At 44.0% G+C, this 15,746-nt stretch overlaps 1 protein-coding gene across 1 annotated transcript in view; it reads left to right on the top strand.

The window, feature by feature from the left end:
• Positions 1 to 15,746, top strand: part of PTPRT (protein tyrosine phosphatase receptor type T) — a 345,910-nt gene that overhangs the window by 326,513 nt on the left and 3,651 nt on the right. Inside the window, exons 27-31 of the mRNA XM_031063401.1 lie at positions 601 to 750; positions 5,054 to 5,227; positions 8,830 to 8,961; positions 12,719 to 12,844; positions 14,060 to 14,092. Of these exons, the coding sequence (XP_030919261.1) occupies positions 601 to 750; positions 5,054 to 5,227; positions 8,830 to 8,961; positions 12,719 to 12,844; positions 14,060 to 14,092 (615 nt within the window). The remainder of the gene's footprint in view (positions 1 to 600; positions 751 to 5,053; positions 5,228 to 8,829; positions 8,962 to 12,718; positions 12,845 to 14,059; positions 14,093 to 15,746) is intronic.

Below are 15,746 nucleotides of genomic sequence, written 5' to 3'. Positions count from 1 at the left end.
TTACCCAAAATACCCAGAACCCAGAAGAAACCTGTTAGATCTATACAGTTGTGCCAGAGAAGGTTGAATTGTATATTAGGAAAAGTCTCTTCATTTAAAGGGTTGTCCAGCCCTGGCACAGCTGCCCAGAGCAGTGGTGGAGTCACCATCCCTGCAAGGATCTAACAGCCATGCAGATGTGGAACTTGGGGACATGTTCAGTCGTGAATTTGGCAGTGCTGGGCTGGACTCAGTGATCTTAGAGATCTTTTCCAGCCTAAACACTTCTGTGATTCTCTACTGTTATTGGCGGTGATCATTGCCTTGTGGACAGAGAGGCTTTACACCCTCATCTCCTCCTCAGCCCAGCCCCATTTTGTCCCACCATTCCTGAGTGCCAATTCTCCATTTTCCTTGTAAATCCGAAATGAACATGTGAGACCTCACATTCAGTGATGGATGAAATATGCTCACAAAGCTGTCACACAGCACACTGTGTAATTTGTCTCCACGTGAAACAGAGCCAAATATGCATATTGGGCATGACTTAAGAAAAAATGAAGAGGGATATTTCATGATCTGTATTAAAAATGTGATTTTAATATTTCCTCCCCTGTGCAGGAGCAGTATGTGTTTGTCCATGATGCCATTTTGGAGGCATGTCTCTGTGGCAACACAGCCATTCCAGTCTGTGAGTTCAGATCCATATATTACAACATCAGCAGACTGGATCCACAGACCAATTCCAGCCAGATAAAAGATGAATTTCAGGTAATTTCATATGTCTCAGTCACTGCAGTTGGTGTATTGAAGGTGTTTAATCAATTTCTTTGTGTTTCTTTGTGATTTCCAGCAGGGCAAACAAGGGGGACACTGAGCCAAGGTCTGATTTCCGTTGATTTTTGTTGTTGTACTACTGGGTCAGGCAGAAATTTGTTTTTGAGCATGGACTATTCAGCCTTCAGCAAGGAAAAAATTGTCCCCATCACTCCAGTAGAGCAAGGGTACTAATTTTCACACATAATGTTGTACTTATTTTAATGAGTATTGTGTTGTTCGTTTCCTTCCATAATTTATACAGAAACATTTATGCCTCAAGGTGCCTTATTATCCATTCTTGTGGCTCATATGGTGCTTCCAAGCTTTGACAATCAACTTGTTGACAACCTTCCACACAGGAGAGAGAGGGAGCTCAGTGAGCAGTATTTTGGCTATTGCTAATTTTCAATTAGATGTGAATGAATCCCTCAGTTCACTGCAGATGTTTTGCCAGGTACCTGGTCATGAGACTCAAAATGATGCACAGCAAAACTCACAAGTGCTCCAGTAGTGCTCTTTGCCCAGGGCAAGCAACAAAATAGGGGCCCCTCCTTTGTTTCCTGTCCCTGTTGCTTATCCCACCCTGGTAAATGGGCTTGGGACACTCCAGCCGTGGGCCCTGTGCAGTTGTTCCTCTCACAAAGTGGAGAATTCACCCAGAATTCTGAACACTGAACTGAGTTTTCCAGTCTTATTCCCCATGAATCTATAATTCTTTACTGAAAGGCTGGACAGACACTGGCACAGGGTGCCCAGAGCAGCTGGGGCTGCCCCTGGATCCCTGGCAGTGCCCAAGGCCAGGTTGGACAGGGCTTGGAGCAGCCTGGGATAGTGGAAGGTGTCCCTGCCCATGGCAGGGATAGAATAGATGGGCTTTAAAGTCTTTTCTAAACCAAAATATTCTGTGGATCTATCATTTTGAGCCAACATCGATATAGGGAAAAAAACAAGACTGTGAAGAATTTGGAGCAAGGTGAGTTTGATAGGAAAGAAAGAGACATCTACTATTTGTTGAGGCCACTCATAGTCAGAGTAAAAAGGTGGAGATTGCTTTAATTGCTTTTCCTCTCCCAGGAAAGCGTCTTTTGCAGCAAGAGCATGTCTTTTGGGATCCCCAGCCTGAGTCAGAGGCCTCTTTTCCTCCCTCTCTATGTAAAGGGAGAATGTGTGTCTTTTATCTGAAGCCTTACAGGGAATCATCGGGGTTGGTACAGTGAGATAAAGAATGTGGATCCCAACTGATGGCAGCTCAATTAAAAAAAGATCTGGTTCTATCAAGTGATAGCAGGTCTGTAAAAGTGTTTCTGGTTTGACATGAAGGAGCCAGAACTTCATCAAATGCTATTAAAAAAAAAAAAAACACTATTAAAAAACCAGCCACTGCTTGCTGGGTGTATTTTGTCATGATATGAGACAGGATTTGTCACCTCTGTGCTTGTTCTTTTGAGCTGCCAGGGGCTGGCAGCTCCTGTGGGAAGGAACTGCTCCACTGTGCTTTGCATAAGAGGTTCAGTGTCTGTCTTGTTGTAGAATCTATTTTTACAGGATTTTGGCTCAGAGCGTTCCTCAGCCCTGATTGTCTGGATTTAATGCAAAAGCTGCTATCTCTGCTGCAATCTTTAGCAACCAGTTGATATAACTATAGATCTGTGCTTGCAGTTTGTGGTATTTAGGTCCCACTGGCCCTGAGGTAAGGCTGGATGTATTTCTCATGCTCTACATGTTGTCTGGACACACAAAGCTCACTCTGGAGAGTTTTTGTAATTTGAATCAGTAGAGGAACAAGGGAGAGAGGGGAGCAGCATAAAACAGGCAGGAGTAAATCACTAGCAAGTCACCTGCCTGATTATCTGCACTGTCAGAGATCTGAGATTTCATGTTGTTTCCCCAGCCAGACTCCCTGCTTTCCATCTCCAGGCAATGCAGAACCTGAATAATTTAGAGCAACTATATTATTTCAAGATTTAAACCTTGACACATTCTTTTGTCTTGGATTGTTTGACCTTCCTCTTTCCTACATTCATAACCTCACTGTGGCAGAAGTCCAGCTCTTCATAAGTTTTTATTTTGTTTTGTTTTATTGGCCCCTAAATATTTTGTATTCTTCTGGCTGCAGAGAGTTCACTGTTGGACTCCATGGGCTTTGCTCAGGAAGGGGAGATGCAAAAGTAGAAATGCAATGACATCAGACAGCCATTGATCTACCACCACTTAAGCACTGGTGCTAAGATGCATTCACTTTGATTTCTGAGTTTTGATCCTTGCTGACCAACCTGGACTGGTTTGTCAGGAGGCCTCCACAATGGGGAACACAAAAGTAAAATAGATTTAAAGAAACATAGTCTGTCAAGCTGTGAAAAAGGCAGATAACAGTCAAAGATGACAGAAAGGCCCCAGAGATTAGGTATGACTATGTAAGTGAAGCATCCTATGTGTCACTTCAAAAGGAAAGTAGCAATATATAATAAGTAATATATAAAACAAATAAACTTTTCTGTTAAAAAAACCTCAAAATGACATTTTATTTTAGGTTTTTATAAGATAAGTCAGTGGTTTGAGGAATCACCCGAGGCTCTGAACAGGCTGACCTGCTGGGTGGTCAATACTCAGGGTACACCTGCACAGGACCCACCTGAAGAGGGGAAGGAGCTTCCACCCTAAGGATGGTAGAAACAAGAGGAACTTTCACTCCATCACCAGCTCAAAGCTGCATCTTATGCCTGTGACACCTATTTCCAACCTTTAGGAATGTTATCTAGCTGCTCTGTGGGTTTAGAGCTGTAAATGTTTGGGAGGTGTATAGTGCTTTCAGTTTTTGCTGGAGCTAACAATGTTTGGGAGAGTTCCTCAGGACAACCTGCAAAACACAGTGTGTTACAACAGCAACAAGCTCCTTAGTGCTTCTTCCTTTTTATCTCTGGGATGCCAAATGTTCTGAAGCCGAGTAAGACAGAGTCCCCAGGCAGGTGCAAAGGAGAGCCCTTTATTGCAAAAACCAGGCCTTTTAAAGCAGTTACCCTGTAATCAGTTACATCCCATTTAAGCACAACAAATGTAATTCAACCAACCACCATAAACCATGAAGTGAGCATGTGATGGTTCTATAACTTGTTTTTCTGCCTCTAATTCATCTGAGTCACTTTCCCATAGCACTTTGCTGCTTAGCTGAAGTAGCAGGCCTGAGGCATGAATTTATAAGGTTAACAAGGCCCTTATTTTATAAGTTTTTACCTGTATGCAACAGCCAAAGCTCTGCTACTCTTGAGTCCATTTAAAGCAAACGTGTTGTGCATATGGCAGCAACTGACAGAACCAGAGCACACAGTCTCAAGCTGCACCAAAGGAAATAGAGGTTGGATATTAGGAAAAAGTTTTTTACAGAAAGGGTGATAAAGTTCTGGAATGGCTGCCCAGGGAGGTGGTGCAGTCACCATCCCTGGGTGTGTTTAACATTTTCTCGGGGATGTTCTCAGGGCTTTTGCTGGTCAGAGTGACCCTGAGATATGTTAGAAAGTCTCTTTTCCCAGCCCGGTGGTCAAAGAAGTCAGAACTCTTCAGTTCCCGTTCTCAAGGTTGTTTATTGTTTCTTAGCTAGAAAATTCTTTCTCCTGACCTGCTGAGGTCCTTTCAGCAGGTCAGAGAGAGGCACTCTGCCTGCCCCTGGGGTGGTGTTATCTTTTTATACTAAAATCTACGTGTACATTATTTACCATGACTTCCCAATACCTATCACCTATGTTAGACAGTGAGCTTCTACTCTAAACCAATCTAAAAGTGCCACCATCACAGCAGAAGATGGAGGCTAAGAAGAAGAAGGAGAAAGGTTGGATACACCCAGTTTCCTCCATCTTGCCCCGAGCCTCCATTCTAAAAACCCCAAAAAATCTATTTTTCACCTTGTGATAAATTCACTATCATTCTACTTAAACTCTTTTGACTTCTAATTCTTCATATAAAGGTCGGTAATTGTTTTTCTATGGGTCAAGATCAAGGTCACAGGGGTCTTGGGCTCTGTGCCAAGGTCTCTGAGCCCCCTGGGCAGGGGATTGAGCCCTCTAGGGCAGTCAGAGGAATTTCCTGGGTTCCAACAGGATGTGGCACTGGGTGCCAGGGTTTAGTTGAGGTGTTGGGGCTGGGTTTGGCTCGATGATCTTGGAGTGATCTTCCAAAGTGATCATTCTGTGACTCTTGGAAGTGAACTGCAAGGCACTCAGGCTGTTTGTGTCCTTGTTTCCCTTCTCCCTGCCCTGCCCAGACGCTGAACATCGTGACGCCGCGGGTGCGGCCGGAGGACTGCAGCATCGGGCTGCTGCCGCGCAACCACGACAAGAACCGCTGCATGGACGTGCTGCCCCTGGACCGCTGCCTGCCCTTCCTCATCTCCGTGGATGGCGAGTCCAGCAACTACATCAATGCTGCACTCATGGATGTAAGCACTGCTCTGGCACACCCAGCACAGCCTGCCATGGGTTTATTCCCTCTCATGATGGTCTTTAGGTCTCGGGGCTTCTGCTGGTCAGAGAATTAGAAAGTCTCTTTCCCCAGCCTGGCACTCAAAGAAGGAGTCAGAACTCTTCAGTTCTCGTTCTCAAGGTTGTTTATTGTATACTATCTATAAAATTCTTTTTCCTGTCCAGCCGAGTCCATTCAGCAAGTCAGACAGAAGCCCACTGATGCCCTCATGGCAGTGTTATCTTTTTATACTAAAAACTACATGTACAATATTTACCATAACTTCCCAATACCTATCACCTATGTTAGACAGTGAGCTTCTACTCTAAACCAATCCAGAAGTGCCACCATCACAGCAGAAGATGGAGGCCAAGGACAAGGAGAAAGGCTGGACACGTCCAGATTCCTCCATATTGCCTCTTGAATCCCCATTCTAAAAACCCCAAAAAATCTATTTTTCACCCCATGCCAGACTAACTATTTTTCTACTTAGACTTTTGTGTCTTGCAGATCTTCATATAAGTTTGGTAATTTTTTCCATGGGTCAAAATCAAAGTCACAGGTGTCCTGGGCTCTGTGCCAGGGTCTCTGAGCCCCCGGGCAGGGGTTTGGGCAATCCAGGACAGCCAGAGGGATGTCCTGAATTCTGACATTCTGGGAGAATGGATCTAAACAAAAAAAACTTATTTAGCTTTAATTTCTGAGTCTGGTATCTCCAAATCGGGCAAAGCACAGGAATTTTCTCTTTGTCACCAAAATGTGTCCTCCAGAGTATGATTATCCCAGGGAAGTGGTCACAGCACCAGCCTGACAGAGTTCAAGAGGCTTTCAGACAATACTTTTGGGCACTTGGGGATGGTGCTGTGCAGGGCCAGGAGTTGGGCTCCATGATCCTTGAGGGTCCATTCCAATCCAGCAAATTCTGTTACATGCTGTTATTCTGTGATCACACACCCTAGTGCTACACCACACTGGTAGAAAATTTTTGGCAAAGGCATCCCTCATTGTGCAGTCTGAGGCTGGATCACAGAAAGGTAGATGCACAAAAAAGGAGGGGGGGACAGCTCTTCCCATACATTGGTTTTGTATCCATTGGGAAGAGAAATGTTTGCCAGGTCAGCTGTTTGACAAGGATAATTTGCAGTGTGGAGCAAGTGATTGATATGATCTTACTCAGTTAAGAATGTGGGAGTGCAGGGATCAAATGTGCAAAATATTTTCAGGCTAAAGGATGTGAGTTGAGCTGATGTGACTCTGTCCAAAGGCGTTTTCCCTTGCTTTGTTTATAGCCTGGAATCTCACAGCACGGGTCATTTGTGGAGGATGAATTATGTTGATGGCTTCTTTTTGCTGTGCTGCCTTTGGACACGGATGTCTTTAAAGCCACTAATTATTGCAGTTGGAGTATGTGTAAATATGATCCAGGGTGAAATGCCATCATTTTTTCCCTGGCAGAAGCAGGGTCTCTGTTTTTTAATTTTGTCTGTTCTTCAGTCTTTGGGAAACAGTGATACTGTTGCATTTAAGATATTCAGTCAAATGGTCACCGAATTTATTTTAGATTTTTTTTCAGCAAGATTGTGATGTTATCATTGCAAATATGCCTAAGGAAACTTTTTTTAAAGTGTGTTTAGTGGTTTTGCACATTTGCAGAAACACAATCCAGTCTTTGGTTTCATAGGGATTGGGAATGTGTGTACATTTCAGCCCTCATTGCCTCAAATCACATTGCAAATATTTGGATCCTTCCCCACAAAATTCCAGTGGATTAATTTTTTTTAGTACAAAGCAATTTTTCACCTGTCATTGAAATTCAGCCGCTGTGATGTTCTCTGGCTCTCCTTTATCTTTCCATAAAGGATTCAGGAACTTTTGGGGACAAAAATAATCACAGGGGAACAGCCAGAATCCTACATTTTCATAGCAGTTCTTGCTGAGGTGTGAAGTCTTGTACTGAGCAGGGACATTTAGAGGACAACCTCCATCCATCCCATATTGCCCTGAAAGGAGCAAAACTGTCCTTCTCCCTCCCCTAAAACAATGGAACATAATCCTTAGAAAATGAGACTTAAGTCACATCATGAGTCAAGTCATGAAGAAGGGATGATAGATTTGTGTTTAACCCATGGGCTTTGGAGGAAAAACATGAATTTATGTGTCCCTAACATCATCATTGCCCCATAATCCCACACATGTTCTCTTGCAGGAGTAACTCACACCTCTGTGTCACCTTCCCTCTGAAACAGGACAGTGAACCTGGTTCCTCACCTGTGGCAAGGAGCTGGGCAGGGTTTCTTGTTCTCCTAAAGGCAAACCCCACAAGCACAGATGACCTTCAGCCAGGAGTTTAGCTAGATTTGCTACTGGTACAGCATTAAAAAACACAGCAGGAACATTCTGGTGTTTAATTAAGAGATAAACCTCAGTCTTTTATTTGCCACTCTGCTGCCACCACTGGTCTGGCATTTCACAACTTTTGGCCCATTCTGGTGTTTCTAGATGCAGAATGCAGAGTGGGGAAAAAGGCAAAATCCGTTCTAGATGAAAATTTCCCAAGAAATCATTTTGTTTTCCTTCTCTGTGCATCACTTCCATCACCCTCCTCACACGTGCACACTCAGAAACCCCTTTTTCCCAGCATGGCCTGCCCAGCACTTCCACCCACATCTGCCTCACATGGAGGAGAAAAGGCAAACCCCCACGATGGGCAGCTTCATGCTTCAGGATGTTATTATTTCTTCACTTTAAATCCAAAAGGTTATTCCGCTGGAGGGTTTTTTTTGTGCTTATTTGTTGGTTTTTTTTTTTTGTTTTTTTTTACCCCAGAATTAGTGTGCCTTTTGATTCAAGTCTGCTTCACAGATGTACAGCACAAAGGACTGTGCAGTTTCCAGGCTCATTTAAGCCTTGCCTGCCGTGGTTGGGAAGCGATAAAGTTTTCAGCTTGTTGCCTTTCATCCCAAACATTCATTAACTCAGCCCTGCAGAGGTTGGAAGCACAGCTCTACCCCCTCGTGCTCGGGGAGACTGAGGTCAGGGGGCCTTTTTGAGGTGAAAGAATAACAGCAGAAATTAAACGCCAATGTCACAGGCTCTGAATGCTGCTCCATAAAGGATGGCTGGGATCCAAATGTGCCACCTCTGTCACACTGCACCCCCAGGCAGCCCCAGCAGACAGGGCTAATCCCTTCTGGAGCTCCTCGAGGCCACTGCAGCACAAAGGAGAACATTTGCTTCCAGCTGTTTTCCTTCCAATTATTAATATTACTGATAGTCATAGTAGTAGTAATAGTAGAATTAGCATTATTTGCTGAGTCTCAAAATACAAATAATTGATTTGGGTAATCTCTGCTCTTGTGACACTTCTCTAATGAAATGTCTTTATTGGGAGCAAAAGAATCCCATTACGAGGCGTTCATTCATTGCGGGGCGATAACAAGGAGCAGGAGATGTGATTTGTATAATCTGGTTAAATGGCTTACACTGCCTCCCCACAGCCTCCCGGGTGTAATATTCCTTTGAATAAAAGTTGATTGATTTTTTTAAATTTTTTTTTAACTAATCTTACTCTTTTGTTAGAGCCACAAGCAGCCTGCTGCCTTCATTGTCACCCAGCACCCCTTGCCCAACACCATCACAGACTTCTGGAGGCTGGTGTTTGATTACAACTGCTCCTCTGTGGTGATGCTCAACGAGATGGATGCAGCACAGGTGAGTGGCTCTTCATTCCTGGCTCTTCATTCACTCCCTTCTCAATCCAGGTTTGCAGGGAGTCCCTGCTGCCATTTTATTGGGGTGGGTGCCCTCCCACCCCAGTAAATAAATGAGGGGGAGCTGGAAAGTAACAGGTGATGCTTTGGGGTTTCAATGGAGTATAAGTCCATATGCCTGGCTCTTTGTAAGCTAATTATTATTGCAATTAACAGGGATCATAGAAAGGTTTGGATGGGAAGGGACCTTAAAGACCATCTTACTTCAACCCCTTGCCATGGCAGGGTCACCTTCCACTATCCCAGGTTGCTCCAAACCCCATCCAACCTGGCCTTGGACACTTCCAGGGGCAGCCACAGCTTCTCTGGGAGCCTGTCCCAGGGCCTCACCATCCTCACAGGGAGGAATTTCTTCCTGATATCCCATCTAATCTGTCCTCCTTCAGCTTAATGCTGTTCCCCTTTTTCCTATCACTCCACATCCATCTGAAAAGTCCCCCTCCAGCCTTCCTGTAAGCCCCTTTTATATACTGGAAAGTTGCTATAAAGTCTCTCCATTTATTATATAAATACTTTGATATAAAATTATGTAAAATATAGTTAAATGTATCAACAAGTTTTATATACATACTTTATATATTACAAAAGTACTTCGTGTTTGCAGGCCAACATTTCCCTCTCAAACCCTCTTTCTCCCCTTTCATATTTTTGTCTATGTTTGGTTCAGGAAAATACTCCCTACCACAGCCCCAGGGTGCTTCATGTTTGCCTTTTTCACATGGCATTTCCAGAAGAATAAAACCAAGAGAGCTGAAATAATTTGAAGGATCTTTCCCCTGAGATTTCCAGTATGATTCTGTAATACTGCTTTGCACAGTTTGAGGATAATATAGTCCTTTTATCTCTTTTCCTTTTTAATGCCATGTCTAAGCTGGGTTTTGGCTACTGGACACAGCATTATTTTCAGCATTTGAGCTTGCCAGGGAGGAGCTTTTGCCATTCCTCCTGCCCTGGTGTCTCCAGCCACCTTGCTGATGAGTGGCAGAGAACAGCTTTTAAAAAGGTGTAATCATGCAATTTGTGTGGAGAGTACATTTGGCATGGCTAATTCACCCATTACAGCCCTTGTTCAGTGAGAGGAGTTGGTACTTCATGGATTTGCTTTTCATTTGTCTCTTCCCTGTCTTACCACACTTGCAGGCAGTGAATTGTTGGTCTCTTTTTCGGATGGTGCTGGAGAAGCCAATCACCCCAGCCCATAAGGGAGTGTCCCATCAGGGGAACTCAGTGGGATCCCATTCCAGCCCAGTGACAGCTCTGTTCAGCAGTGGGCTCTCCTGCTGCCCTGCAGGGTCCCACCACTCTGTGAGGAACCAGAGGTTCTCTATCTTCTGTTTTCCTCTCCAATCTCCTTGATTCTGCACCTTGGCATTGAATCCAGAGACAAATTTTACTTTTTTCCTGACACTTCAAAGCACAACCTATCTTTTTCTGGAAATGACACACTTTCTCACACTCAGTTCTGAGAAAACACAAACCTTTCAGCCCCAGCCAGTGTTATCTTGTGACTATCCTTCACAAAGCTTAGATTTTTTTTTTCCTATCAAAATTTTGCTGCTGTGATGTGGTCTGTAGGCACAGAAAAGGGGATTTGGCAGTGCATGAAGTCACTTTGACAGTTTCTGTAGCACGGTGTCACCTCCCTCGGGAGTGCAGCCAATGCCAGAACACCCAGGTGGCACTGGCAGTTAAGGAGGATTTGAAAGTTTGTATTTTATGAGTTACCAGGACACCGTGAGACAGTTTGATATCACAGAGTTTGATATCACAGAATCCTTTGGGGTGGAAAAGACCTCTAAGATGATTGAACCCAACTGTTACCTCAGCACTGCCAAGGCCACCACTAACCCATGTCCCCAAGTGCCACATCTACACATCTTTTAAATCCCTCCAGGGATGATGACTCCACCGCTGCTCTGGGCAGCTGTTCCATTGCTTGACCATCCTTTCAGTGAAGAAATTTTCCCTAATAACCAATCTAAGCTTCCCCTGGCACAGCTGAAGCTGTTTCCTCTCATCCTGTCCCTTGTTCCTTGGGAACAGAGCTGCCCCCCACCTGGCTGCACCCTCAGGGAGTTGTGGACAGTGAGAGGGCTTTCCCCTGGGCCTCCTCTTCTCCAGGCTGAGCCCCTAAGCTGTTTCTGGGGTCTCCAGACCCTTCCCCAGCTCTGCTGCCCTTCAGACCACACACAACCATTGTGAGATTGAGTGGCCTCAAGCCCATCGATCCAGATGTCTCTGCAGGTCCTTCCTAGCCTCCAGCAGATCATCAGATCCATTGTGGAGAGGAGTTTTATGGAAGAGAACTTGGCACTGTGCCTGCACTGTCCTTGCATGACAATATTGTCATTCCCTGTCTGTTCATCAGTGCCTGATCCCAGGCTGTGCCCTGAGTACAGGGAAAAGGCAAAAAGCCCTGTGGAGGTCAGAGCACACAGCAGGCAGTGTTCATTAGTGTACACACCTGTGTGTTTGGAGGGGTGGCCATTCACAGACCTGCTCTGGGAGAAGCACATTTTCCATCCTAAGGAAAGATTTCATCTTTTTTTTTGCTTTCCACTGCACCTTGAGGTTGTTTGCCAAAGCTCCTGCTCGGCTCACATCTCCCTGCCTGAGGGACAGATGCTTTGAGAGGAGATCACTAGGCAGCTTGAAAGTCTGCAGGAAGAGTAAAGAAACCCTTCAAAGGACTTGCTTGTGTGGTCTTGGCTGGCTTGCTTAATCTTGAAAAACTAACAAGGGCAAAGATGCATAAGACTGTGTGAATATCCCACCCAATTTCAATCCTATATGATCAAAGGAAGAACAGGAGTGCAGAATTAATGCAGCCGCATGCACACACTCCACGTTGTGGCTGGCAGTGATTGAACTTGAAAAGCTGGAGATCAAGTTCAAATGAGCATCTGGGGGTTTCAAAACTTGTACAAAATTACACTTGAAAATAGGAAGGAAAAAAAAAGGCCACAAAGAAATACAATCTTAGCAGAAACTGCTAATGAGATCTCATGCAAAATATTTTTGCGCCATGATCTATTTCCAGCTGGATTTAAAATCCTTAGATTGTAATTTGTGTGCACAGGGTGGTTTTGTCCTTTCAACTCAGTAATATCAGCACAAGAAAAAGACTCCCAGCCTGCATCACAAACTTCAGAGGTGCAGTTGTGGTTCACCCTGAAACCAGAGCTGCTCTTGTGCTCTCAGAACAAACTCGCTCTCCTTCTCCTGCTCACTGGTAGAGCCAGAAAACTAAAAAGTTCCTCTTACAGAAAAAAAGAAATTCCAGTTTGTTTGAATTAAGATTAATTTTCTCGGTGCCTGTACTATTTCCTCATTTTTACCAGATCTCTATGGTTCCTATTAAATTTATCTAGAGACACTAATCTTTCAATGTTCCTGTTAAATCTCTGCCTTTACAGAAGCTTCATTTGTCAGCCACCTTTTCTGCACCTCTAGACCCAGAATCCAATCAGTTCCAAACTCTGTTCATACAAAAATGAAGAGGAAGAAAATTCCAGGCCCTAAAATACATTTCTTTTTTTCTTCATATTCAGGATATAAAATGTTTTACTAAGCTAGAATGAGATCTTGTCTGAACAAAGATATACAAATTGGTCATGGATTTTGAGCTGGTTATACATCCAAAATGATTTGATATGTTAATAATTAAGATTTCTGTTTGGTGTTGTGTTTTTTCCTAGCTCTGCATGCAGTACTGGCCAGAGAAGACATCCTGTTGTTATGGCCCAATCCAGGTGGAGTTTGTTTCAGCAGATATTGATGAGGATATCATCAACAGGATATTCCGGATTTGCAACATGGCCAGGGTAAGAGAGGAGAAATACTACATTCCTTAGTTATTCTCAAAAACACATTTTGGCTCAAGGAAGAGGCAGAGCCAAGACTTGTGGTTTAGAGATGCAGAATCTCTCACCTAGGAATGAAATTCCACTGCAGCTACTTCCTTTAATTAACATTTAATCAGCCTGCATTGCTAAAGGACTCTTGGCTGAAGGCAGCAAGTGGATGATATGAGCTGAAAATCTGTATTTAAATGGTGAGCATTTTTCTGTGTGTATTTGAGAACAATTCATCACTTAGTAGCCAATATAAAGCCATCAGTATTGCAGGAAATAAACTGGGATGGTGTCAGCAGCTCTCCATCTGTCAGCTCCCAGGCAGCATCTCTGAAGACAGATGCAATGTTTACTGGCTAGACTGGGATTCCCAACTGCCACTGCTTTCCCTATAAATAAGCAACTGCCATTTCTGTAAGCAGCTCTTTGTCTGTGTCCCTCAGCCCCAGGACAGCTGAAATGATAGAAACAAAGTTTATCTGCACACTGAGCCTTGGCAATCCAGCTTCAGGGCTGCAGGAAAGGGCTTCAGCAGAGGATTTTTCTCTCATTAGTCGTTATCCAGATTGATTATGTTTCCTTTGTTGTTCCTCTTTCATTTTTTTCTTGTCAGAAATGGAAGCAGGCTCTGCAGATTATATTTCCATGCAGTGTAACCCATCAGTGTCTGCATGGTCAGAGCCCGTGCAGCCGTTCAGGTGGGGCACTGCAGAGGGAACCTTGTGGTCCAGCCACAGAAATTGATAAACTGGTTGGAGATTAGACACCTTCCTGTGTCCCAGGGAGAGCCTGGTGGTGATAAAACTGGTCAGAGCAAGGCTCTGTGGCTCTCAGGTGGAGCTGGCCCATGGATGCAGGGCTGCAGGGCAGGTGCTGTGCACTCACAGCTCTCTGCACGCATCCAGGTCCAACACCACAGCCACTGCCGGCAAATTTGTGAGGATCCTTTCCCTCCACAATCCCCAGAGAATTTTTGAGGGCTGCCTCTACTTCTTATGGCACAGCACAGCACAGCACAGCAAAGAGACATTTGACCTGTTTGTGCAGTTTGATGGAACTTTATTCTGGAAGCCAAACAAGTGCACTTGGTGTCTGCTTGGCTCTGTAGCAATTGTTATCCAGGTTAGAGAAAAGCCCTTGTTTCTGCACTCTACCTGTCGCCCTGTTTTTTTAAGTTCTTCTAAGCCTTCTGATGTTTACATTCTTGTAACGAACTTTCTCACACACTTTGTGTAATTAACTTCTTGTTTTACATTCTTTTATGGAAAAGGAGAAATTTAATAGACTGTTAGTTTGTCCAGTGTCATTGGAGAGGTGGCACTGTCACCATCCAATCCACTGTCACTTTTAGAAATCTATAAATATTAGAGTCAGAAATTGAACACCGCTCTTTTCTACCTTGGGAAGTCCAGTGTCCACGTGGTTTCATTTCATTTCCTAAAGCGACACTGTACCCAGCATGGAGAGCACCAGCACTGCTGGTGCAGGTGCAGAGGGGAGGCTGCTGTGCAAGCAGTGCTCCTGATAGTAAACAATCACAGAAAATTTGGGGAGTTAGAAAGAAAGTTAGGCTTAGTAGGCCCTCGGAAAATGTTAAAGGTAGGCCCTGGGAAATGTCAGGCCTTGTGTTTGCTGATCATATGAAACTGCACCTCTGTAGTCAGTACATGATAAATGATAGCATTGTTAGATGTGATTAGATATAATTATTGCTTAAAGAATCATGAGAAACTATGTTAGGGGTTTGAGGGGCATCACAAGAAATCCATGCTTGGATGAAATTAATGTATACAATAGAGCAATGTAAGTTTAATAATTAATATGTAAATGACAGAATGATAGAATATAAAACATGTTCAGCCCGAAACCATGTCGGAGTCAGATTGGGGTTTGTGTGCCCCCTCAGAATCTCTGCTGGTCAGAGTGACTCTGAGATATGTACAAGCCTCTTTTTCCCAGCTCAGCAGTCGAAGAAGGAGTCAGGATTCTTCAGTTCTCGTTCTCAAGGTTGTTTATTATTTCTTATCTATAACATTTTTTCTCTGACCTGCTGAGGTTTGTCTGGCAGGTCGGGTTGAGGCACACTGGTGTTATCTTTTTATACTAAAATCTATGTGTACATTATTTACCATAACTTCCCAATACCTATCACCTATGTTAGACAGTGAGTTTCTACTTTAAACCAATCAAAAAGTGCCAACATCACCCAGTTCAGACAGCTGATGGCAGAGAGATTCAGAGGGGGTGCCAAGAATGGCGGGATCCTCCATCCAACTCCTCTCCCAGGATGTGCAGTGCCCTGTCAGAGGGGAATGGGGCATTTATGGACCAACAGTTGCCTGTGGTATTCACAGCCCTCTGAACAGAGAGAAGCTGTGAGACAAGCAGAGAAGAAGGAAAACACAATTCTTATCTCACTTGCTGTGCCTGTGCTGTGCTGAAGTAGAATGCAATATGGAGATTGTTCACTCAGAGTGAGGATGTTTTGTTCCCTTGGCCTGTCAGGGCCAGGTGTGTGTGTGTCAGACTGTCAGGGGACAGTCAGGAGAGAGAATCAGAGATGAGTGCAGTGTGAGCAGTTGTGAGCAAAGGTGAGTGCATGGCAGATTCAGTTTAGATACGATGTACATAGTATAGTATAAGTAATTAATTAGCCATCTGATGATGGAGTCAGATGCATCATTCTCTCTCCCCTTCGTTGGAGTCACCTTTGATTTACAATAAGAGTGTGATCATGTTCACAGGGGTCTTAGGATGAGGGAAGAGATGAGGATTTGACTCCATGTTTCAGAAGGCTGATTTATTATTTTATGATATATATTACATTAAAACTATACTAAAAGAATAGAAGAAAGGATTTCATCAGAAGGCT

The sequence above is a fragment of the Geospiza fortis genome, unplaced genomic scaffold (genome assembly GCF_000277835.1).
Source record: "Geospiza fortis unplaced genomic scaffold, GeoFor_1.0 scaffold468, whole genome shotgun sequence".
NCBI lineage: Eukaryota > Metazoa > Chordata > Aves > Passeriformes > Thraupidae > Geospiza > Geospiza fortis.
The sequence above is the reverse complement of the archived record's forward strand: the minus strand, read 5'-3'. Positions and strand labels throughout refer to the sequence as shown.